A 23,559-nucleotide genomic window follows, 5' to 3' on the forward strand; every position below is an offset into this window, starting at 1 on the left:
TGTTACACTGAATGACAATGGAGCATTATTTCACCAACATTTTGATATTTTATTCTCCCAAAACTTATTTGAACCTTAAAAGTAGACATTTTACTTGCATTTAATGTGCTTTCTATCTATATAAAATCAATTTTGTAAATTTGTATTGATGCGGACCTCTAAATGTCTTTGACCCACACACACACATTTATATATACATACATACATACATACATACATACGTGTATAGTTAGCAAGCATTAAAAATCCCATATCTGTTAACCACTACGTAACATATGATACTGTAATGAACACTCGTCACCCTTTTTTTTTTTATTTCAATAAGAAATGAAGAGCAACCTCAGAAACAGGAAAAAAAATCATGCTGCTTCTACAATGAATGTTTTATTTTTTCCTTTACAAAACTCACTGTCATCTAGAAATAGTTACAGTATACAAGAGAAAAACAAGAGGAGAGACATTTGCAGTTGAACGCCTGGTTGTCAACAGCCAGTCCAATAATAGAAGTGATAATATCGCAATAATAATGATAACTGCAATAATAGTAACTAGATCGTGGATGATAAAGCTTTAAACCAAATGAAATCACACTTGCTCCTCGCTGCCAGAGGCAGAGGCTTCTTCATATCAAACCATCATTAACACTGATTTCCCTCAGATCTGCATGAGAATACAAGGGATAGGAGACCTATATACTGGATATGATTCATAGCACAGTAAAATACAAAAGAACAACAAAAAAAGGGTTACATCGCATTTTTATTTCAATTGCCTTCAGCCAGTTTTGCCTTCATGTTAGCGTTTCTTCATTACGGATACGTGACATACTTTCATGGATGTTTTCTAATTAGTGTCTAAGGCACTTTAAGAAACACGTCATTAAATGCTAACAGTGAAACATGTTAGTACGGTTTCTCTTAATACTACTAGTGTTCAAAGCATCCCATCCACAGCTAAACTCAACGTCTTTGAAGAAGATGCTCTTGAGTTTAGGAAAATTCAGTGAAGTGCCTGTGAATTATCGTGTTCAGTATTTCCAGTTGCTTTCAGCGCTGATGAATGAGATCTCTCACTGACGTCTGGACCTAACTGAAGCGCTTCAAACATCTTTAAGTTTCAATCCACTTCCTTTGGTGGCTATATTCACTTGTAGTGTATCTAATAGAGCAGCTGGATTTGAGAAGTACCATCATTCTGTCACATATAGGGGGAAAACAACCATAAAGAGATTACGTATGTAAAGGCGTGTAATGCTTCATCTTGGCATGCATTTGCATCCACAATACTTCATATTTCCTTTCCAGTTGAAGTGGCCTCGTACGGCTTTTCTTACAATGTGCAGTTAAAAGCGATTTGCAGTTAGATCCAAATTCTTAAAACACATCTGTCAGCTGAATCTCCCAAATAAGATAAACGGACCTCGAGTTAAATGAAGATCGATCACTAACACAGTCACCTGCCGTATTTCTTGTCTTTTAACTATTTAATGTGTTTAAATGGTAATGAGATGTTGAAGTGAGCAGCTTTTTCACAGTTTTTTTTCCTTTTCTGGTCCGTTTCAGATCCGGTCCAGTGCCACAGGACATTTTTTTTTTTTCTTTAAATGTTGGCTTGTAGCAAACGAGCAGCACATGCATCTCAAATTGACCCAAAATCTGCAGAACGTGTTAATCCGGAGAACTGCACTGTACAACTAAGATCCGATCTGTCACATTTGCTTAGCTAGCTGATGGTTTTACATCATTAAACTAACGCTCGTATGAATGAGCATATTCATGTACACAAAGCAAACTCTGATGTTTGAAATGCACTTGTACTTCTAGTGTGATCTGTTGTGAGCGCAGTATTTTGTAGGCTACAGTTGCAGGAAAACACTAATTGGTGTGTGTATGCTGTCTTGAAGCATCTTGTATTAAGAACAAGGCAGAGTTGAAGCTCTTTTGGTAGGGTGGGGATAGAAATGTAGGGCTGAGGGTAGCTTATGTCTGAGTGAGTATGTGGAAGTGTTAGTGTGTGTGTGTGTACATAGCTCACTGGTCCTCTTTCTGTACCGCTGACCCCACATAGCTAAAGGAGAAGAATGAGGTGCTGCAAGGTGTAATTTTATAGAGGAGGAAGCAGTGGGGCTGGATGACCACAGGAGGGCGCTGTGCTCTATTCCGCTTGAGCCGACTGGTTCTCGTTCAGGTCGCTGGCCTTGCTGTCTGCATCATCGTCAGACAATTCTCCCTCCATCTGCAGCTGCCTGCGCCCAGAACGGCTTGATGAGAAGCTAACAGGACCTCCTCGCCTGCAGGAGAGAGCCAACAGGGCATTAGAGGGTCCCTAACCCACTGTCACTTTAATATTATTAATATACTATGAGATGATTTATTCCTATTTTGAATTGGCTTTTATTTTTATATTTTCATTTTAATTTAAGTAATTTTATGTGCTTGTCATTTTTATTAGTTTTTTTTTTTTATATTTAGCATTCATTTATTTTTATTTCAGTTTTAGCAATTTTGTTGTGCTTTTTTAAATTTTTAATCATCTTTAATATTTCTTTTTAGTATTATTTTTTTATTTCAATTTACATAATTTTAGTACTTCATTTGTTTTGGTTAAGGCATTTCTGATTTTCATTTAAAGTTGCCCTAGAATTAAAAATTGAATTTATCTTGGCATAGTTGAATAACAAGAGTTCAGTACATGGAAATGACATACAGTGAGTCTCAAACTCCATTATTTCCTCCTTCTTCTTATATAAATCTCATTTGTTTAAAAGACCTCCGAAGAACAGGCGAATCTCAACATAACACAGACTTTTATGTAACAGTCGGGATGTACGCCCCCAATATTTGCATATGTCAGCCCATGATTGAGGCATTACACAAGGGCAGGCAGTATTAATGTCTGGATGTGCACAGCTGAATCATCAGACTAGGTAAGCAAGCAAGGAAAACAGCGAAAAATGGCAGATGGAGCAATAATAACTGACATGATCCATGATAGCATGATATTTTTAGTGATATTTGTGAATTGTCTTTCTAAATGTTTCGTTAGCATGTTGCTAATGTACTGTTAAATGTGGTTAAATTTACCATCGTTTCTTACTGTATTCACGGAGACAAGAGACGTCGCTATTTTCATTTTTAAACACTTGCAGTCTGTATAATTCATAAACACAACTTCATTCTTTATAAATCTCTCCAACAGTGTAGAATTAGCCGTTAGCCACAGAGCACAGCCTCAAATTCATTCAGAATCAAATGTAAACAATATAACAGTATACAATACTCACATAATCTGACGCATACATGACGAACACTTTGTAAAGATCCATTTTGAGGGTTATATTAGCTGTGTGAACTTTGTTTGTGCACTGTTTAAGGCAAGCGCGAGCTTCGGGGGCAGAGAGTGCGCGATTTAAAGGGACCGCAACCTGAATCGCGCATTTCTAATTATGCCCCAAAATAGGCAGTTAAAAAAATTAATTAAAAAAAATCTATGGTGTATTTTGAGCTGAAACTTCACAGACACATTCAGGGGACACCTTAGACTTATATTACATCTTTAAAAAAAAAAAAAAAAGTTCTAGGGCACCTTTAAGGCTTCAGCCATTTTTGACCCTGAGGAAGCCAAGTGTGACCCCTAAATGAAGAGGACCAGAGGGTTAAATATTTCACTGATACAGTTTATTACATCTTGTAAAAAAACATTCGATGGCACCTTTAAAGGTCCCGTTCTTCGTGATCCCATGTTTCAAGCTTTAGTTAGTGTGTAATGTTGTTGTTAGAGTATAAATAAAATGTGTAAAATTTTAAAGCTCAAAGTTCAATGCCAAGCGAGATATTTTATTTAACAGAAGTCGCCTACATCGAACGGCCAGTTTGGACTACATCCCTCTACTTCCTTCTTTAATGACGTCACTAAAACAGTTTTTTGACTAACCTCTGCCCACAGGAATACACAAGAGTTGCGTTTGTAGAGTGTGTTTGTCGCCATGTCGTCAAAACGCAGTTATTTTCATCCCGCAGTCCAATCACCGGGTCTGATTCCGGCTCAAATTGATAGGGTAAAATTAAAGACATGTTTACAATAACACTGAGCGCGTGCATCTCCACGTTATGGTAAGAGGCGTGACCTTTCCGGGCAAGATGCGCTCAGAGCTGTCGAATCACAACACAGGAACCGCTGGCACAATCAGAACTCGTTACGTATTTCTGAAGGAGGAACTTCATAGAACAAGGAAGTCATCAGCCCGTTTTTATGACAGTGGGAACAGCGGTATACAGATAAGTAAATTATGTGAAAAATACTGTGTTTTTTTTTTACACGCGAAACATGAACATGTTATATTGCACACTATAAACACAATCAAAGCTTCAAAAAAAACCACGAAAAACGGGACCTTTAAGTATTTTAAGTAGAGATTGACCGATATATTGATTTACCGATATTTTCCCTGATATTTAAGCATTTTACCATAATCGGATATCGGTTTTGTAATAACGGATTTACGATAAACAGCACCATCTTGTGGGTGTTTTGAGAATTGCGTGCATGATCGCCATTACAGCGCATCTGAGGGGAGACAAGACAAAGGCGTGCACGGGTAAAGTATACTTATCTGCTTTGCTGTTATTAATAAACTTTATTTAACATAACAGCCATTAATGCACAAATTAGATGCGTTACATAAATGCCTGAAATGTAGCTAGTTTATGCAGCTTGTCTCTAAGAAATAGAGACAAGCTCACAGAGTCACGCAAGATAATCCGTCACATCCTATCCCAATAAAGATATGACTTTGCATGAATTAAATAATACAGCCATGAATGAGCATGTTGGAAATAAAAGCACTGAATTTAATTCTCTCCTGCTATGCTCATCATTAGTCTCATCTGCATTTTGCTGTTCACTCAGCGGGGTTGATGCTCGGCCACCGCATGTAACTTTTAACAAGATTCACTTGTTAAAACACAGATAAAAAGCGCTTTGTCAGCAGATATTTCATAATCTAGAATGGCAAAAACATTATTAATAATTCTGATATAACATACCAGTTGAGAAATGCAATAAAATACAATGTTTTGTTTGTTATATTTCTATATTCCAGAGAATATTATTCAGTTATTTTACATTATCCAGCAAATTATTCTTCACTCTTTAGCCCAGGGGTAGGCAAGCTCGGTCCTAGAGAGCCGCTGTCCTGCAGAGTTTAGCTCCAACCCTGAAAAAAAACCTTCAGCTGCCTATAGCCTTAGTAATCCTGAAGAGCTTGATTAGCTTGTTCAGGTGTGTTTTAGAGGGCTGCATTGGGATTGAGTCCCGCCGGGTCCCGCGGGACCCAACGCAAATCTTGCGGGAGCGGGCGGTTTGAATTTTGCTGCGGGCGGGAATGGGCGGCTAAAAAAAACACCGCGGGATAGGGAGGTTGCCTAGCGACATGATGGAGATGATGTCAATAGATGATGTAGAAAAGAACCTCAAACGAGGTATTTACATTGGTGGAAGTTCAACAAAGAGCGCTTCCCAGCGCTAGCAAAGCTGGCACGTTTCATCTTTAGTATCCCCGCATCCAGTGCGCCTTCAGAGCGGGCCTTTAGTGTCTGTGGGCGCATCTTGGAAGAGAGACGCACGGGATTGGGACCGCAGTCGATCAGCAACATTCTCTTACTCCACAGCAATATTGCAAAGTGATTCATTTGTTAAATTCATTCGTTAACGTTGTTTATTTTACGTTATTTATTAGTGTTTTTTGAGCACAGCCCCTCGTTGCCATTTGTTAATTAGGTCAAGAGGCGTGATGATGCCAGTGTTATTGAGCAGGCTGCCTAAGTTTGAATGTTTTTATTCTTATTTTTCAAACAGAATACCTGCGACATTTGGCTAATAATTGTAAAACTGCTGTTTTTCATGTAGCCTAGTTTATCATTTTATGTTTTTTTTTTTTTTTTTTGCAAAGCAGTCTATTTTTATGTGCAAAGTTTTTGATAAAAACGAAATTGTATTTGAATGTATTGTGTGTTTTGTATTTTTTTTTTTTTTTTTTTTTTTTTTTTTTACATGCAGGCCAGGGTAACGAAACAAACAACCCCATGAATCTCTTTAATAATATCAATACAAATACGTGTTTTTTTTTCCTGCGGGACGGGAGAACACACAAAATCAATGCATCTCTATTATTGTGCGGGAATAAATTCTCAGAGTTTTGCGGGTGCGGGCGGGAGTGGACATACATATTGCGGGAGCGGGTGGGAGTGTAACACATACGTTGCGGGAGCGGGCGGTAATGGTTAGAAATTCGGCGGGCGCGGGTGGGAGCGGGATGAAGAAAACTGTCCCGCGCAGGGCTCTAGTGTGTTTGATTAAGGTTGGAGCTAAACTCAGCCGGACAGCGGCTCTCTAGGACCGAACTTGCCCACCCCTGCTTTAGCCTATTAAACAGCTTATAAATCTACTAAAATTGTAGTTTAAAATGAAGTATTATATTTCTGCAAAGTTAATATGACTCCTGTTTTTAATTTATTTTCTCCATTTGAAAACATTAGACATTCTACATTTATTTTGCTTACTGTTAACATTAGTGTTGCTGCTGATGCTTTTTAAATAAGATTTGTTTTGTTTTCTATGCAATGAGGGAGTGATTGTTATAAATAGTGATTTGTTCAGTTCAGTGGTGTTGTAATTGTGTCAAAAACAAAAGCATAACAGTAAATAAATATCGGTTCTGCACATTGGTTATTGGGCACATAAATGATCAGTATCGGTTCTAAAAAATAAAAATAAAAAAATCAATATCAGTCGATCACTAATTTTAAGTGTTTTTTTTTCCCCATCTAATATTTATATTTTATTTAATTTCAGCTTTATTTCAATTTCTGAAAATTATTTTTAAAAGGTTTAGTTTTAAATCAACAGTAACAACACAGACCCAACCAATGAATTTACAATTTATACAACAATCAGCTCCAGTCCACCAATTAGGTTGTCATTCCAAAAGTGCTGCTATGGGACTGTACTGTTTCACTGCTGACAGGACTTTGTCTGTTTTTAAAGTTGATCCAGCTTTTTTGGATCCATTTTGTCTGAAATTGCAGTAAATATCAGCTCAACTGTCCGCACTGACAGTCTGACCATTTGCTGCTTCATTATTAAACTGTAGGACATGACATGAAAGCACAAATAAACTAAAGTACATCAATATATAACTATATTGGCACAGGCCTATACCTGAGACGGTTTTTGAGCGTGTTGACCTCACGGCTCAGACCCTCATTGGCTTCGGTGGCATCGTCCAGCTCTCTCTGCAGCTTCCTGCGTGAGGCGTTAGCTCGAGTCGCCTCTTCCTCAGCCTCCTCCAGCTGCCTTTTCAGCTGCTTCATGCGGGAGTTTGCCTTTTCCATCTAAAGACAGACAGAAGTTGTGAGTCTTTGATTTCTTATATTGCTGTAATTGACAGGATAAGAGATAAACAAATAACCACAATTAGGGCCGAATTCGACAAGTGTTTGATAAAATGTTTATGCATTATGCGAATAATGCTGCACATGCGTGTTGCAGACCGTCGCACTGGTGCCAGTACCAATACGCCTAACTGAGAAGCGCTGCCATTTCGGTTGCGTACGAGAAACATTAAACAGCAAACATGCCAAAAGCGCAATGACACAGAGCTGCTCGTTTGAACCGTGCACCACACGGAAAATTTATCAGCTCGGCTCAAAATCCACCTCGGCGTGAGCTTAGAGCGAATGCATTTACTCGCTGACCATCTCAGTCAAGTAACCACTGAACAGTGCCGTGAGATCCAGTGAGAAGTGTCTGAGTTTGGTGCGGAGTTAGGCCATACAAACCACAAATCAAACACCTCATGATTTAAACTAGTTTAAAGGCCAGATGAAACAGCGCTGACATTCTCAACAACACTGATCCGGAAAACAAGACAAAACATTGAGACAACTTGTACATTTTACCATGGTAGTGAAGTCCAATGTGTGGTTTAACCTGTGGTTAACATGATCCAAATAATATGGAAGACCAAATTTTACCCTATTAAAAATGAGGTTGTTACAATTTTCACAGATGTTACGGTTTTTGTTAATGTATTCCAACTGCATCCCAACTCAAGCTACTGTCAAATGGGCATTTTTAAGAGACAAAACATAATTAACTGTCTGGTTTCTACAGTTTACAGTTGGGAGTGAAAACCTGCTTTTAAACTTGAAAGAAATTAAAGATTTGACATTTATTGTGATAATTATCTATATATTGAATGTTAGGAAAAAATTAAATTGTGCTAATTTTTTGGCCATATCCCCCAGCTCTAACCAAGATTTATTGTCCATGAGATTTAGGGTTGTAAATATTAATTTGAATACAGCTCTGAGAGCAAAGTGGGATATAGTGCACTAGATCTCAACCTTTTTGACTCCAAGGCCCGACTTTGTGCAAGACAATATTTGAAGGCCCACCTATATATAGTAAGCTGATATGTACACTACCAGTCCAAAGTTTGGAATAAATAAGATTTTTTTTTTTAAATGTTTTTGTTTCTTATGCTTACCAAGGCTGCATTTATTTGATCAAAAATTAGGGATGCACCGAAATGAAAATTTTGGCCCAAAACTGAAAATTCTGGATGCACTTGGCTGAAAACCGAAACCGCTTTTTAAAGATGATTTATTTCTTATTTTAAATTAGCTTTTTTTTTTTTTTTTTTTTTTTAGAATTGTACTAATAAAACCAATAACCAATTAAATAAAATAACCACACTTCTAACAAAAGTAACAAAATATATTAATATTAAATATCAATATATTATTCTTTATTCGGTTCTATGCGACAGAATCAGATTAAACAGATTTGTTTTTTGACCAATTATCCAAATAATGTATAGTCCTACAAAGCTATTATTATCAGAGCATGTGAGCAAAACATAGCGGGGAGTGGATCAGTGAACGAGAGGGTAGTGTCATTTTACCAGTGTTGCCCAGCATGGCTATACCACACCATGTTACAGCAAGTAGGTCTACTGCAAACAGAAACAAGTAAAGTACTACATAGAAATTTCATGTCGATACATTATTTGAGCCGACTTTGCTTTTCGGATAAGCATGAGCGGTACATGAGTGGAGCATTTGCATGGGCCGTGAGCAACTGAATGTAGCACACGTGCATTAAGTGGAATATTGAGCAGAGCTTCACACCGTGCAGCGATAACGGCTAGAGCAAGAGTGAAACTTGAGCACTGAACACTGAGGGTGGGGCGGGGCAGCATATTTTCAGCACATATTTTCGGCCTTTTTGCCAAATACTGAAAATGCCATTTGGCAGCCAAAATTCTCTATCAAAAATAGTAATATTGTGAAATATTAGTACAATTTAAAACAACTGTTTTCTATTTGAATATACTTTAAAATGTAATTTATTCCTGTGATCAAAGCTGTATTTTTAGCATCATTACTCTTGATGCACGTCTTCAGTGTCACATGATCCTTCAGAAATCATTCTAATATGCTGATTTGTTGCAAAGGGCTTATGTGTCATCAAGTGTCTCAAACAAACCTGTGGATGTCTTTGAGTTGACATGAACCTCACGAACTTTGGCAAGTCCAGTGACTAGTTTATCCACAAAAGCAGTCTGGTGCCTTGGTGGCAAAATACATTTTGGAAAAGCAAGCCAATCAAATTGAAATGGACAACTTCAGACAGTTTGCCATTTTTGTAGGCATCACATGTTTCATAAACAGCCCATGGAAATGTTGACTGAAACGCTGAAAGTGGAAATTTAGTTTAATTTATTGCATTTAATCAGTAGAAGCAGCTCACGACCCAGTACACTTTGAGAATGAAGATTAGTATTTTGGGTTTCATTCACCTGTTCTTTGTACTGGTCGGCATGGCGACGCTCATCCTCCACTTGCATGAACACTTCTTTCAGTTTCTTCTCTGTGCGACGCACAATCTTATTTGCTGCAGCTCTCTCCCTGTGAAGTGCACAGATCATACATCATTAACAAAAAACCACTGGCACTAATTTGTGTTTTGGTAGATACAGAATGTGATGTTAAATGGTTTCTTTTCATTGTTGCTTACTTCGCTTCCTGTTCAAGTTGCTCCTCTAGCTGGATAATCTTGGCCTCCAGGGCGGCGATAGATGCCTTGAATTTTGATTTGATGGATCCCTCCAGTTCTTGCAGTTTGGCCTTCAGATCTTTGTTTTGCCGCTCCAGCTGCTGACGGGCGTTCTCGCTCTTCTGGGCAGCACTGCGCTCTCCTGCCAGCTCCGTGTTCAAGGTATCCACCTGAAATGTAGATTATGCATCTTACAAAGCTCCCAAGCATATACAGCTTTGAGCTTTGATGTTTTTAAAAACTAGACAAGTTTCCCAGTAGCTTCCTCAACACTGCACCTGCATAGTGGTCTTGCGGAAACGGTCGTTGAGAAGCTCCATGTTGCTTTGTTCTTCTTCAAGCTCTTCTTCCAGCTGGGCGATACGAGCCTCCAGCCTTCTCTTCTCATCCAAGAGAGCTGCCCTGAAGGAAAACAAATGTGAATGAATGATAAAACTTGTTTTTGTACAAACTATGAACAGGAGCAAATGAATGAACAGTAAAATATATTAAAGCCAGCATGAAATGGAAATTGTGATCATCTTTTCTCCTCTATTCTGATATGCATGAGTGAAACGGCCTCTCGAATGAGTGAAATGAGTGCATGACTTGATTTTGGCCATCGGGAACTGATCGGATTGTTTTTGTTGGCCAATTGCTGCGATCTTATGCGAGTAACAAGCTGCTGGAGAGGAGGGATTATTGTCCTGCCGTTATGCCGGTACACATATCGTCAGAAGAGATGTAACTGCGAGTGGCAGGGGAAGTTAATGTTTTTGTTTAAAGACTTTGAGGGGGCAAGAAATAAAAGTGCATGAATAAATCATTTATAAAAAAAAAAAACACCACAAGATTTCATCAAATATAAGAATTGATCTCAGGGTCAATTTTGATTTCATGTGGACTTGATTTCAAGTCACCATATTTACTTTGCTAAAGTACTAGTCTTGTGGTTAACAATTAATCTGTTAATCCACAGAAAAAAAAAAATACATCACTTCCCCTCTGGAATGGCATTCCTATTCCGCTTCACTCAGAAATACGTCAAAATACTGAAGTCAATTGCAACGTCCGGTTCAAGCTGACTTTAAAGGGATAGTTCACCCAAAAATGAAAATTATCCCATGATTTACTCACCCTCAAACCATCCTAGGTGTATATGACTATCTTCTTTCAGATGAACGCAATCGGAGACAGATTTAAAATCATCCTGCCTCTTCCAAGATTTATAATTGTAGTGAAAGGGGACGTAACATTTTGAAGCCCAAAAAGCGCATACATCCATCATAAAAGTAATCCATACGGCTCCAGGGGTGTTAATAAAGGCCTTCTGAAGTATAGTGATGGATTTTTGTAAGAAAAATATCCATTTTTAAAACAAAATTTAACTTCATTAACTAGCTTCCAGTAGACGGCCGTACGCATCGATTTACAGCAAAAGAGTAACCCTTGAGTAAACCATGGGATAATTTTCATTTTTGGGTGAACTATCCCTTTAAGAAACTTTGCAGCACAATGACTTACTTTCCAGAGGCGCTGTTAGAGATTTCATCTGCCAGCTCATCTCTTTCCTGTTCTGCATGACGTCTGGCTCGCTCTGAAGATGCCAGGTCCTAAAAACACAATCACAACCAAACCATAAAGACTTGCCAGTCAAACTAATCATTTAAAACAGTGTGTGGAAAAACAAGCAACAGATGCTTCAGAAAGGCTATTTTCAGATGTATTTTTCAGATGGCTCACCTCTTGCAGCTGCAGAATTTCAGCCTCAAGACTCTTGAGTTTCTTCTCATTCTCTTTAGACTGAGCAAAGATCTCATCACGAGACGTGCGTGCCTCCTCCAGCTCTCTCTGATAGTCTTTCATCTGGGCCTGTTTTGAAGAGATGTTGCCATCTGTGCTTCTAATTCATATCTCTGCACTAATTCTAGAGACTTAATACTATATAATCAGTAATGCAGTCAGTAGGGCTGGGAAAAAAATTAGATTTTTCAATTATAATTTTTTTTTTTAAATGTGGTTGATTCGATTCACAAAAGCAATGAACATTTTTTCCGTGTATATATTTCCGCAAATATTGAAAATAATACCTGATTAACGAGTATCTTATTACTAGTCTCCTGCACTAGATGTCATCCTCTTATTTATATTGCGGCGAGTCTGTCATTCATTCAGTGCTTAACATGGTGCTTAACAGCGTGAAAGATATTCCGGACAGTTGAAGCAACTGTTAGTGTCCCAGTGCCCGACTGATGCATTGAAAGTTTTTCATTTGCTCGTTTTTTTAAGCCTTGCCAATTTAAACACTCACGTGCAAGACAAAGAGAAAGAGAACTCAATTCAGTACAGCACTGTATGAGAAATTTTGAGCGTCTCAGCGTGCGAAAACTACATTTCCCCTTAATGCGCTTGAATGGACAAATTCACACAAAATTATGTCAAAATGCTCTTCTAGGCGAGTATCCTTGTAAATATAGTCATTTATGGCTTAAGCGTACTTAAACAGTAGAGAAAGACAACATGTGTATCGGGTATACTGGATCCAAGCATTAGTCTTAAAGTGACAACAGCATAATATTCCTGTCATTAATGTTAATCAAACAACAAAAGGAAAAGAAAAATTACTCACTACTCTTGATTGAATAACTTTTGTAACTGTAATAGGATTATTCTATATTTCATTTATACAGATTATGCAGTGTTATTTTTCATTTGATTATTCAAATTGCTATTGCTTGTAGAGAGGGAGTTTTAGCTGTGGTATCAAAATTGGAATCGAGAATTGTGAAATTTCACTGGTATCTAAAAATTTTGGTGTCATAACGTTATTACAATTCAAGGTTACATGGGTCAAAAACAACAACTATTTTATTTGTTTATTATTTTTTTGTGGTGGGGCCAGTGAAAATTATTAATTGAATCGAATTGGGAATTGAATCGAAATGAGAAAATGCAAACTGAAATTGAATAGGGGTATCTGTATTGATACCCAGCCCTAGCAGTCAGTGTTGCAGACATCTGTCTCACTACTAAATGACTGGTGCTCTTTAGCTGCTAGGAGCTTTTGAAGATAAACTTCTGTGCATGAACAACAGCATTGTGGGAAAGATTCTACCTGGAGTTTTCGTAGCTGTTTAATGGCTTCATCACGGGCCTTGTTTGCAGCCTCGATCTGAGCTTCCACATCTTTGAGGTCCAGCTCCAGTTTCTTCTTGGCAGCTACAGCAAGAGCTCTCTGCTTCCTTTCATCTTCAAGCTCCGCCTCCATCTCACGCACCTGAAGGAACAGGGCTCATGGATCAAAACGCTGAGCCAGGTTTGTCTCGTTTAAAAACTTGTTGCTGTCTTTCTTGAAGACACAATGCTTCCAAAAGATAACAATCCAATTTTCTTCACTTTGCAAGCATATGATCTACATAAAATGGAAATAAAATGGTTAATAATTACAAGTTAGCAAAAATGGGACAAAAGCACACGCATCACTAGCAAAAATGCTCAAGTTGGGTGAAGTCGGTAGACTGGGTAAACCCAGCCTGATCTGCCAGCGATTTGATTTCGCCAGGCAACTCAGTCTGGAAACCCGTACATTCATTTCTGCTGCATCTATTACACTTTTGCGGGAACCAATCACAGACTGGCTTATCCACCTTGCTCACTATTGGCAGGTACAGAGCTCTTTCTATGGCTCTGGGCGGGTATAACACGATGACGTCTCTCGCACAACAGTCAATCCAATTCCTTTTAACGCCTCAATGATGCAAAATGACTTCTTTAGTTTAGCAAACAAAATCGCTCGACTGGGTGTAAATACCACTCACTTTCATGTTTTTTGCGCAACCTGCAAAAATCGCTCGATGCCATTGCTGCTTCTGCAAACCGCTGATCAATGCTACAAACCAAACCTGTCTGGAGTTTTCGTGTCGCTCTGCAAAGTACGTCACCCGGATCGTTGATCTGATTGGTTGAAAGACTATCCAATTGCGTGAATAATGCTAGTTGTTCACGCCTCTTGTGCAGTAGGAAATACATAGCAAACTTCATAGACCAATGTTCAATTTTCAATTGAGCTTGGTCTGTTGATAGCCAGACAATGAAGTCGGCACACCAAGGCAAAAATTTAATAATGGACTCACATAGATGACGTTTCAAGCATGCAGGCTCTTCATCAGAAAGAAAGAAAATCAAACATTAGAAAATAATTAATGGAGTGTTAACAAATTATAAATTAAAGGTACAGTAAGCAATTTCTGAGAAACACTGTTGATATTTGAAATAGACACCTAAAATAACCCCGCCTCCCTTCATTGCCCTGCCCCCAAATAGCAAACACGCTATGCACAGGCAGCAAAGACTACAGATATAGAAAGACTGTTCACTCCTGTTACTTATGAGTGGGAGAAAATGCAACACACAATATGGGGGAATACATCCCGCCTTCTAAGTAAAAGAGCCCATCGCTGATTGATAAAGTCAATGTGTCACTACAGCTGCGTTAGAGGCTCCGGTTCCCATAGAAACCCGAGACTCGAGCTTAGGACTGCACATGTGCATTGGCTCGTATAGCCTGAAAAATAAGCTTTTTTAATACTATTTGAGCATAAGAAACAACATTTATGAGACAGCTCATGTCAGATTTTGTTGCTGATTTGAAATATGTTATTTAATTGTGAGTTCGCCAAGATTTTAATTGTGAGTTTTTGAGATTTCAGGATTCCCCCATTCAAATAGATAGGACTTGGTCTTGGATGCCTGAAACAGCTGCCCGGAGGCATTGCAAATATGGCCGCTGAGTGAACAGACTTTCCTTGAAAGGGACTATAACAGGCAGCCACTAACAGCTGCTGCATCAGACAGCTTGTGCAAGAATGGATGAATCAGATGTGATTCAGCAACAACAGCATATCTTGGTGCCATGAAACATAGCAAAAAAACAATGTTACTCATGTATCGAGCAGAAACAGCAACCTCTGCCTCCATTTTCTAGGCCTTCCTGCTCTCTAATGTCTCTCCAGTGCTGGAAAGCTTTTCCAATATTAACGCAGTCCTAACCCTTCTTCTTCCAATTATATTCCAATTATAGATTGGTAATATCTCAGCTAACTCTCTTTCTACAGTCTTTCTAGAAACCTCCCTCTTGCTCACTCTCTCTCCACCCCCACCATATGCCCCCTTTTGCTGATTGGCTACATGGATTTTAGTGCTCTTTTACTGCAACGTTAAGTTGATGGAAACTGGTATGAGTGAATAAAAATCACTTTTAATCTTAAATGAATGGATAATCTTCATCTTCAAATGACTTGTAATCCTCAAAAAACTGTAAATTCCCCTCACCTGCTTGACCAGTGCTCTCTTCTTTTCCTCGTTCTGCTCATCTCTGGCCTGCAGGTCTCGGTCAAACTGGGCCTTCATTGCCTGCATGTTGACCTCCAAACGCAGCTTGGCATCCTCTGTGGCCTGTAGTTCGTCCTCCAGCTCCTCTAGCTGAGTGCGCATCTCCTCCACCTGCTGCTCCAGAGTGCGTTTGGATTTCTCCAGCTCATGGACCTACAGATTACAGAATATAAATAAATACACAGTAACAGTGTCCTAACCGGTCACATCATAATCAAGGGCCAAATGATCAATCCAGGATTCACACTATTTTAAACAATGAGTTTGCATGACTTGTCTTGGTCCATTCAAGTCATTTATGATTACTCGACATTTCAAAAATATTGTATAGATTGCTGAGGAAGATTTCCCTTTTTTCATACATTTTCACAATAGAAATTTCACATTTTTCTGATCACTTTTAACATTTGCATTTCCATCATGGCTACAGCCAGCACAACATTTTATTGCTTGCTTTAGCACTGCATGATTAACCAAAATAAAACCAAAATCACAAAGTCTGCGATTTAATGAAATAAACATACATGCTGCGTGTTTCAGAGTGAAGTGCAGCACTGTGTTCTTGCACGTGAGCAACTCATTATCCACCGGAGTTTGCAGCATCTCAGAGCAGCTCAGAGAGGCTCGGTTTGCAGTAAATGCTGCTCCACATGAACGCCATCTCTGAGTTTGGGGTGCTTTAACATGCATTTGGGAACGCAACATGTGCCCACCATATTCCCATACTTGTAATGTAATTTGTTTTTATAAAAAAATATATATATTATTTTTATTATATAGCCATACTGATAATCAACAAAATTTCGGCTAAACTGTGCAACCCAACAAACAAGCACAGCAAACCTGGATTTTTAATTTTATTTTTTAAATTGCAATCACAACTGCTGAATAGATCCAGCAACAGTGAAATCCCATAAGCCCAAAATCTTGCTCCACATGTTGTATATTAAACGTGCATATGTTACGACTTGCTAATTTTGTTGCTTTGCTAAGTATTCTGTTGTCAGTGATGACACGCAAATGACATGACACCTGAAACTTGCTGCCTCACACTTGGTTAGCACATGTAGCACATGATATCAGCACAAAAATTAGGTCTCAAAACAAATACAGCTGACAAAATCTGCTGTTTACAAAACACCAAAGATTCTTAAAACATCATGATGAAGAACCATTACACATATAATAAACAGTACTAACTTCATTACCCTCATAAAACAGTCCAATAACATACTTACATTCTTGCCTACGTCATCCTTGGAACTCATCAAATCCTCCATCTCAGCTCTGAGTTGCTTGTTGAGTCTCTCAAATTCCTCTTTAGCCTCCAGAGCTTCATCCAGAGCTCGGGCCATAGATAGCGCTTTGGTCTCCTTCTCTCTAGCCTCTGCCTCAGCGCGGTCCCTCTCCTCAGCGTAACGTGCAGAGATGTTCTTCTCTTCTGCCAACATCTATCATACACATCAAATGCTTTAAGGTTATTTTTATTATTAACAAAAGTTTTTCAGTAGTACCTAAAGATGATCTCAATGACTGTATATTAAAATAAAAAACAAATACAATTTGTATAATGCTATTAAAAAAATCTTTTTATTAGATTTAAAAAAAAAAAAAAAAAAAGGATAGTTCACCTAAAATCTAAATTCTGTCATCAGTTACCCACCCTCCCTCTTGTTGTTGTAAACACATAAGACTTTCGATCATCTTCTATATACAAATGAAGATATTTTAAATGAAACCTGGGATTTCTTTCCCTCTATTTAAGTTCATTCCACCAAAACTGATGCTTATTTACCATATTTTATGTGCTCTATGTACGTGCGTTCATCTGTCAATATGTGTATAAAAGCTTAAATTATGATGAACAGATTTATAAAGAGAATACATCTTTTCAGAAGACTTAAATTAAGCATTAAAATGTTTCATTTGACTCATCAACGTTTGCGCGGAATGGACTTTCAAAATAAGTACAGAAATCTCTCAGGTTTCATTAAAAATATCTTTATCTGTGTTTCAAAGATTAATGAAAATCAAATGGGTTTAGGATAACATGAGGTTGAGTAAATGATGACATTTTTTATTTTTATTTTGGGTGAACTATTCCTTAAGCAAAACCAATGCATACCTGGTCAAACTTCTTCTGTTTCTTCTCTAGGTTTGAGACAATCTGTCTTTGGTGGTCCAGGTCTACTATAAGGTCATCAAGCTCCTGCTGCAGTCTATTCTTGGTTTTCTCCAGCTTGTCATAAGCGATGGCCTTTTCCTCAAGCTTCTGACTGGTCCCTTCCATGTCCTTCTGCAGCTTCCTCTTGACCTCCTCCAGACCCTCAAGAGTTCCCACATCATCCTCCAGCTTCTTCTTCGTCTCAACCAGCTATCCAAAAAAGGAGGATTACATTGGAGTGCTTTTCTTTTTAAATGTTAAGTAGTAAAGAGTACATTGATTTCCATTCTAAGCAGAAGTCTAAAAATTTAATTTTTACATCACCCAACTTTTGTGAAATGACAGGCTTTGTGACGTTCTTGCCAACATGTTATTTGGCAGAGTAACACACATCATTGATGAATGTGTCATATAATGCGCTAGATGTTGATATGAACTGGCATGTCATGTGTACCTGGGCTTGTAATGTTGCCAGTTGTTTCTCCAGGTTTCTTCGTGCCTCCTCTTCCTCCTCCTGCTGCTCCAGGAGGTTGTTCTTCTCCTCCTCCAGCTGACGGATACGGCTGCTCAGGTTCAGCTTCTGACGTGTCTCCTCTTGAAGCAGCTCCTACATACATAATATTAAACAACTGTTTTTTTTAAATCTGTGCAGTTTTTTAGTGCCGTTTTAACAATAAAGATACTTCAGGAGCATACTATGCTCTCATACTCTAAAGTTTGTAGAGACACATTACCTGAGTATCCTGAAGCTGACTCTCTAGGCTGGAGGCATCTTTGGCCAGCTTTATTCCCTTCTTCTCAGCATCTTCCAAAAGAGAAGAAACATTGTCCAGCTCCGTCTGCAACAAATGACAAACAAAGGATATTTTACATGTACCCTGTATTCTGATCCATTTCAAATGTACAAGGGTATATGACCATAGACAGAGTCAGAATTTACCAGAATTGTCAAATTGTATCTGCTTAAAAAAAATAAATAAAAAAAATACATTTTGTGTTTATATATCAATATGATTATATAATAATAATATTAATATTAATATTAATAATAATAATAATACATGTTTATTGTTGTATAATAATATTTTTTTATTTTAACAGTAAATCTTTAATAATTTGATGATCACACCAAGCAGTGTTTCCCACAGGATTTTGTGAAACTCTGGTGGGTGGACTTCGGTCGACCTTGGACCCCCCCTCGGTCCATATATTGTATTAAAAAAAAAAATGCACAAAAAAATAAATGAAACTTTCATAATTAGTTCTGTCCTAATTTCTATATTTGCAAGATATAAAATGGCTTTTATTTGTGATGCAAACTGCAGTCGAGCTTCTATTTGATGGAAAAACAATCTTACAAATGCGTTTGTAAACTTATTACAAATCTAGTTTGAAATACTGTAATCATCAACTATGCAAATGTAGAAATAATGTGTAACTGGGGCCGTTACGTGCACAAATGCATGCGAAGCTGAGCACATGCAGAGATGGAGTTCAGTGCATTCATTCACTGTGAACCAAGAGGAGCAGATCACGTGCTGATCGCCTGAACGAAGTGTGCGCTTCTCATTGAGCAGCGCAAACGGACAGTCTTTTGCAATTTGATAAGAACACAAAGCCTTATCATGCTTTCGATTTTAGTTTGTTTAACAGCAATGCCGCAAAACACAACATTAAAAACCTTTTATGTTATAATGAGTACATATTAAATATATTTTCGGGCCACCAGAGTCTAATGAATGGAAAGCACTGAAATCTATTTGTGGCAGTCAATGTTGATACTGTGGCAGGCCGCCACAAACAAATCAATGTATGGGAAACACTGCAGCAAGCCAATTTTATTTATTGCAAAATCAAATCAAACAACAGTGATCTGTAGTTTATGAGAGGGGGAGAGAGTGTACTGGTAGTTTGTGTAACTGGGTGTAAAAGAAATGACCAGAAGATTATGAGGGGAAGTGTTGCAGCACTCACTTGTAGTTGATGTGACAGTGTAACAGAACTGACCTGTAGTTTGTGGGAGCGGTCTGAAAGTTCTCCTTTAACCTTCTCTCCCTCACTGAAGCGGGCCATGAACTCCTGCAGCTGAGCCTCAAGTTTCTTTCTCTTGTGCTCAGATTCAGACTTGGCCTGCTGCAAAGTCTTCACCTCACTGGCCAGCTCCTTATTATCGCTCTCCAGAGTCTGTTTGTTTTTCTCCAGATTTGCCTTTACCTAGTGTTGACAGACAGACAGTGTGAGAGAGCCAGGTTTTTTTCCTGACCTGTATCAACAGGAGACTGTAGCACATTCAATCACTGAACAAGGAAATGAATTCCAAACACATCACTCTTGACAGCAGATGACTGGCAGTGTTCCAGTCAAGACATTAGAATTGAAATGGCTCCCTACAGTAATGAGTCATGTAGTCTTCATCTCTATGGCTTACTCTCTTGGCCTGCTCCAGCTGCTCGGAGATCTCCTCCAAAGCAGAGCCGTGCCTCTGTCTTATCTCCTGGATCTGAGACTCATGGTTTTTCGTCTCGTCATCGATGGCCTTCTTTAGCTCTGCCACCTCTTGCTCTCGTTTGGTCCTTTATGAGCAAAAGACACATTATTAGGTGACAAATTTAGGAAGCAGGGCTCAAAGAAAACAGAAAAGGTCAGATATCAATTAACTCAATCTGGCTTACATCGCTCTCCACTTACAATACCAAAATGTCCATTTTGAGGGCCTTAGGCACACATGGAAGGGTAATCATTGTTTTATTTAGCTATGAGATATATGGAAAGTCAAATATTTTTTCAGAGCAAACCATTTGTGCAACACACAACTTGAACCTGCAACGTGTCTGCAGCAGGCATGTTAATCACTGCACCATGATTCTAATATCGGAACACTTATACAAAAAACTTGGATATTTCTTCTTGCTTTTTTTTTTTTTTTTTTTTTAATGGGGATGGATTAAAAATGTCCCCAATTTCATTTTGTGGTAGATTGGATTTATTTACTCTTGTACCTCAGTTCCTGCTGGGCAGCAGTGGTGTCCAGGGTGTCTTCCAGCTCAGTCTTCAGAGCCTCCAGTTCCTCGCTCAAATCTCTCTTAAGTTTCTCAGCTTTGTTTCTGGCCGCTTTCTCAGACTCCAAATCTTCCTGCAGCTCAGCTATTTGGGCCTGCAGCTCCCGTACTTGTTTCAGGGCATTGTTTTTCTGAGCAACTTCCTCATCACCTCTGTGAATAATAAAAGCAAAGATTATTTGCAAAACGATGCACAATTTAAGGGTTTATATTCTACACTTATTTTTTTTCAAACTCTTTTTGATCCTTAGAATAGAGGCAGGCCAGTTTAAAATCTAGGCCAATTTTGCTACCGTATCTTTAAGACGATTTGTAAATAACCTCTGTTATGACTGGTATATTTCTTGACATGTGAAATTTGATATTACTGAATGGGTGTTTTGGTACTTAAGAAACATTTCTCATTATTATCAATGTTGAAACATTTTTGGTGCTTATTTTTGTGGAAGACACTCTACAAAGTGGAGGTAAGAAAATTTGGGGTAAGAAAGATTTATTTTTAAATAAACAAGACAAACACAAACAAGGTGGTCAAGAATATTCCATGACTAATATACAAATTTATTTGATTCCAGCATAACTCAGCCAACCATAAGTTATTGTTTAGACCAGTGGTTCTCAACCTTTTTTCCCAGTGGGCCACAAAGTGGTCCAACTGCATGTGTCACGGGCCGCATAAAATTTGCATATGACGTCACCAAAGTAAACCAATCAGATTTAATGTTATGGCATTAGCAGATAATAATATTATTATTATACCTAGATATTGCAAACAATGTATTCCACCAAATAAAAACTTACTGACATTAGCTTTACAGTAATCAAATAATAATTCTTCATGAACATAAACTTTAAGTAGCTATTTAACTCTGTACAACTGTCACCAAACAATCCCACAAACGTCTTAATAATCATATGTTGCTCAGCTCTTTTTATAATCAACATTGAGCACATTGTAATTACAATCTCTGACGATATCAAGCATTCTGTAACGTCGCAATCCCTCGCGCAGCATCGGATCCGCAAGCGTGCAGTGCCCGAATTGGCCTCATTCCAGATGCGGTGCGCTGATGCGGTCATTTTTATTGATTTAAAATACAAGTGCATCAAACACATCGAATTCATGTCTTTTGAAATTGTAGGTTTTGCAAATGTCAAGCAGGCTAACGTTACTTTACTACAGAGCAAACCGGAAGGCTGCCCATCTCGCTCATTAAACGGATTCTTCCATTCTTCTTACCTTTGCTGCTGATGCTACGACTCTTCTTGTTTGCATGTTCATTCATTGTATGTTCCTCATTTCGTTTTTCTCCTCTAATAACAAATTTGACCATTTTGATCTCTAAATTTACAAAAATAACAGCTACTGTTGGAATTCTGCCAAAGCGCGCGCTTGAAAGTGTTCGTTAACTGCGTAATTGCGTCAGTACATATAGGTCTGTGCGTGTCTTAAAACAATAAATGCCCGCCAAAATTATTTTATACAACATTATAGCTCAAATTTATATTTGTTTAATCCATTTTAATTTAAATTAAATACAAAAATAAATTGTAAAACTATCATTTATTTTTTAATTGTGGTCGGCATATCGCGGGCCGCGTTTGCTTTCTTGATGGGCCGCAGGTTGAGAACCACTGGTTTAGACAATAGTCATCTAGATGACAGCCAAAGTTTTTTGGCTCAACTATTATATTTTACTCATCAAAATAACCTCCTCTCTTAACCTGTGCTCCTCACTGATCTTCACCTGGTCAGTACAGCCTGCAGCTCCTCTTCTTTCTTGGCCAGTTGGATCTTGAGTTCCTCAATTTGAGCCTGCAGCTCAGCTATCTGGTCTTGTAGGTCTGTGGTCTCACCATCCAGTTTTCTTTTGGCTTTCTCAAGCTCTTGCCTAGTCTTCTCTTCTTTCTTCAGACGCTCTGATGGTCAAACGCGCACACACAAACATATAAGTCTCATTGTTTTACTTGATTAAAATGATTCATATTTAACCCTGTCCTCACCTTCCAGGTCCACCATCATCATTTCTTGCTTATTTTTCACTTTGCCAAGGTTCTTCGCCTTCTCTTCTTCCTCAGCCAGCTGGGAGGTCATCTCACTGACACGGTCCTCCAGGAGTTTTTTCTCCTGAGGGATAGGGAGGGAGGGAAGAGTTCAGTTCGCTCAAAGTTTTTCTCTAAGAATCCTTATTGCAAAGGCCCTGGGCTACATTTTGTGTCAGGAAGTTTGACATCCACACTGACCTTTAGGAATTTGGAGTTCTGGTCCTCCAACAGCAGGATATCTTCCTCCATCTTCTTTATCTTGGCCTCAGCAGTCACCTTCTCCAACTGAAGCTTCTGTCGGGCAGCCTCTTCTTCATCTAGCTGTTCCTCTAGGTCCTATATGACACACACACACACACACACACACACACACACTTATGGTTTGTGGACAGCAATAGTGTTTACTATTAGCTAGTACTTATTGCAGAAGTTTTAGATACAGATTTACTATTATAAGTTTACAGCAGATCCAAGATTATATTTCCCCCATAAAGCTGTCACCTGTATGTGTGACTGCATTTTTTTCTTCTCATTCTGCAACGATTGGTTCCTCTCCTCTTCCTCCTCTACACGGGATTCCAGGTCATGAAGAATCTCTTCCAGCTCTTGTTTTTTAGCCACCAGGCGAGCTCTCATCTCTTCAGCTTCAGCAAACAATTCTGTCTCGGCCTGTAGTTGCTCTGCCAAGATGTTCTTCTCCTCCAAAAGCTGAAACAAACATCACACAAGAGACCATGAGTTACAGTGATTTTAGCAAGCATGTGCTCTCAGGTAAACATATATAGCAGTTACGTTATAATG

The 23,559-nt window shown here is 38.5% G+C and overlaps 1 protein-coding gene across 3 annotated transcripts in view; it reads right to left on the reverse strand.

Annotated features, from left to right (window-relative positions):
* Positions 1-306: 306 nt before the first annotated feature.
* myh10 (myosin, heavy chain 10, non-muscle) overlaps positions 307-23,559 on the reverse strand; it is a 73,741-nt gene continuing 50,488 nt past the window's right edge. For 2 of the 3 annotated variants that reach the window (XM_067374341.1, XM_067374340.1), the window contains 20 exons: positions 23,260-23,466; positions 22,957-23,094; positions 22,717-22,840; positions 22,461-22,632; positions 20,653-20,865; positions 20,082-20,226; positions 19,661-19,867; positions 18,388-18,492; positions 18,108-18,260; positions 17,615-17,863; positions 16,728-16,940; positions 15,430-15,642; positions 13,214-13,375; positions 11,842-11,970; positions 11,623-11,711; positions 10,398-10,521; positions 10,081-10,289; positions 9,863-9,971; positions 7,219-7,391; positions 307-2,290 (listed from right to left, as the gene is read on the reverse strand). In XM_067374341.1, the coding sequence (XP_067230442.1) occupies positions 2,155-2,290; positions 7,219-7,391; positions 9,863-9,971; positions 10,081-10,289; positions 10,398-10,521; positions 11,623-11,711; positions 11,842-11,970; positions 13,214-13,375; positions 15,430-15,642; positions 16,728-16,940; positions 17,615-17,863; positions 18,108-18,260; positions 18,388-18,492; positions 19,661-19,867; positions 20,082-20,226; positions 20,653-20,865; positions 22,461-22,632; positions 22,717-22,840; positions 22,957-23,094; positions 23,260-23,466 (3,270 nt within the window). In that variant the 3' untranslated portion in view covers positions 307-2,154. The remainder of the gene's footprint in view (positions 2,291-7,218; positions 7,392-9,862; positions 9,972-10,080; positions 10,290-10,397; positions 10,522-11,622; positions 11,712-11,841; positions 11,971-13,213; positions 13,376-15,429; positions 15,643-16,727; positions 16,941-17,614; positions 17,864-18,107; positions 18,261-18,387; positions 18,493-19,660; positions 19,868-20,081; positions 20,227-20,652; positions 20,866-22,460; positions 22,633-22,716; positions 22,841-22,956; positions 23,095-23,259; positions 23,467-23,559) is intronic. The other variant, XM_067374342.1, reaches the window with a different exon arrangement.

Source organism: Chanodichthys erythropterus, chromosome 21, assembly GCF_024489055.1.
Source record: "Chanodichthys erythropterus isolate Z2021 chromosome 21, ASM2448905v1, whole genome shotgun sequence".
Classification (NCBI taxonomy): Eukaryota; Metazoa; Chordata; class Actinopteri; order Cypriniformes; family Xenocyprididae; genus Chanodichthys; species Chanodichthys erythropterus.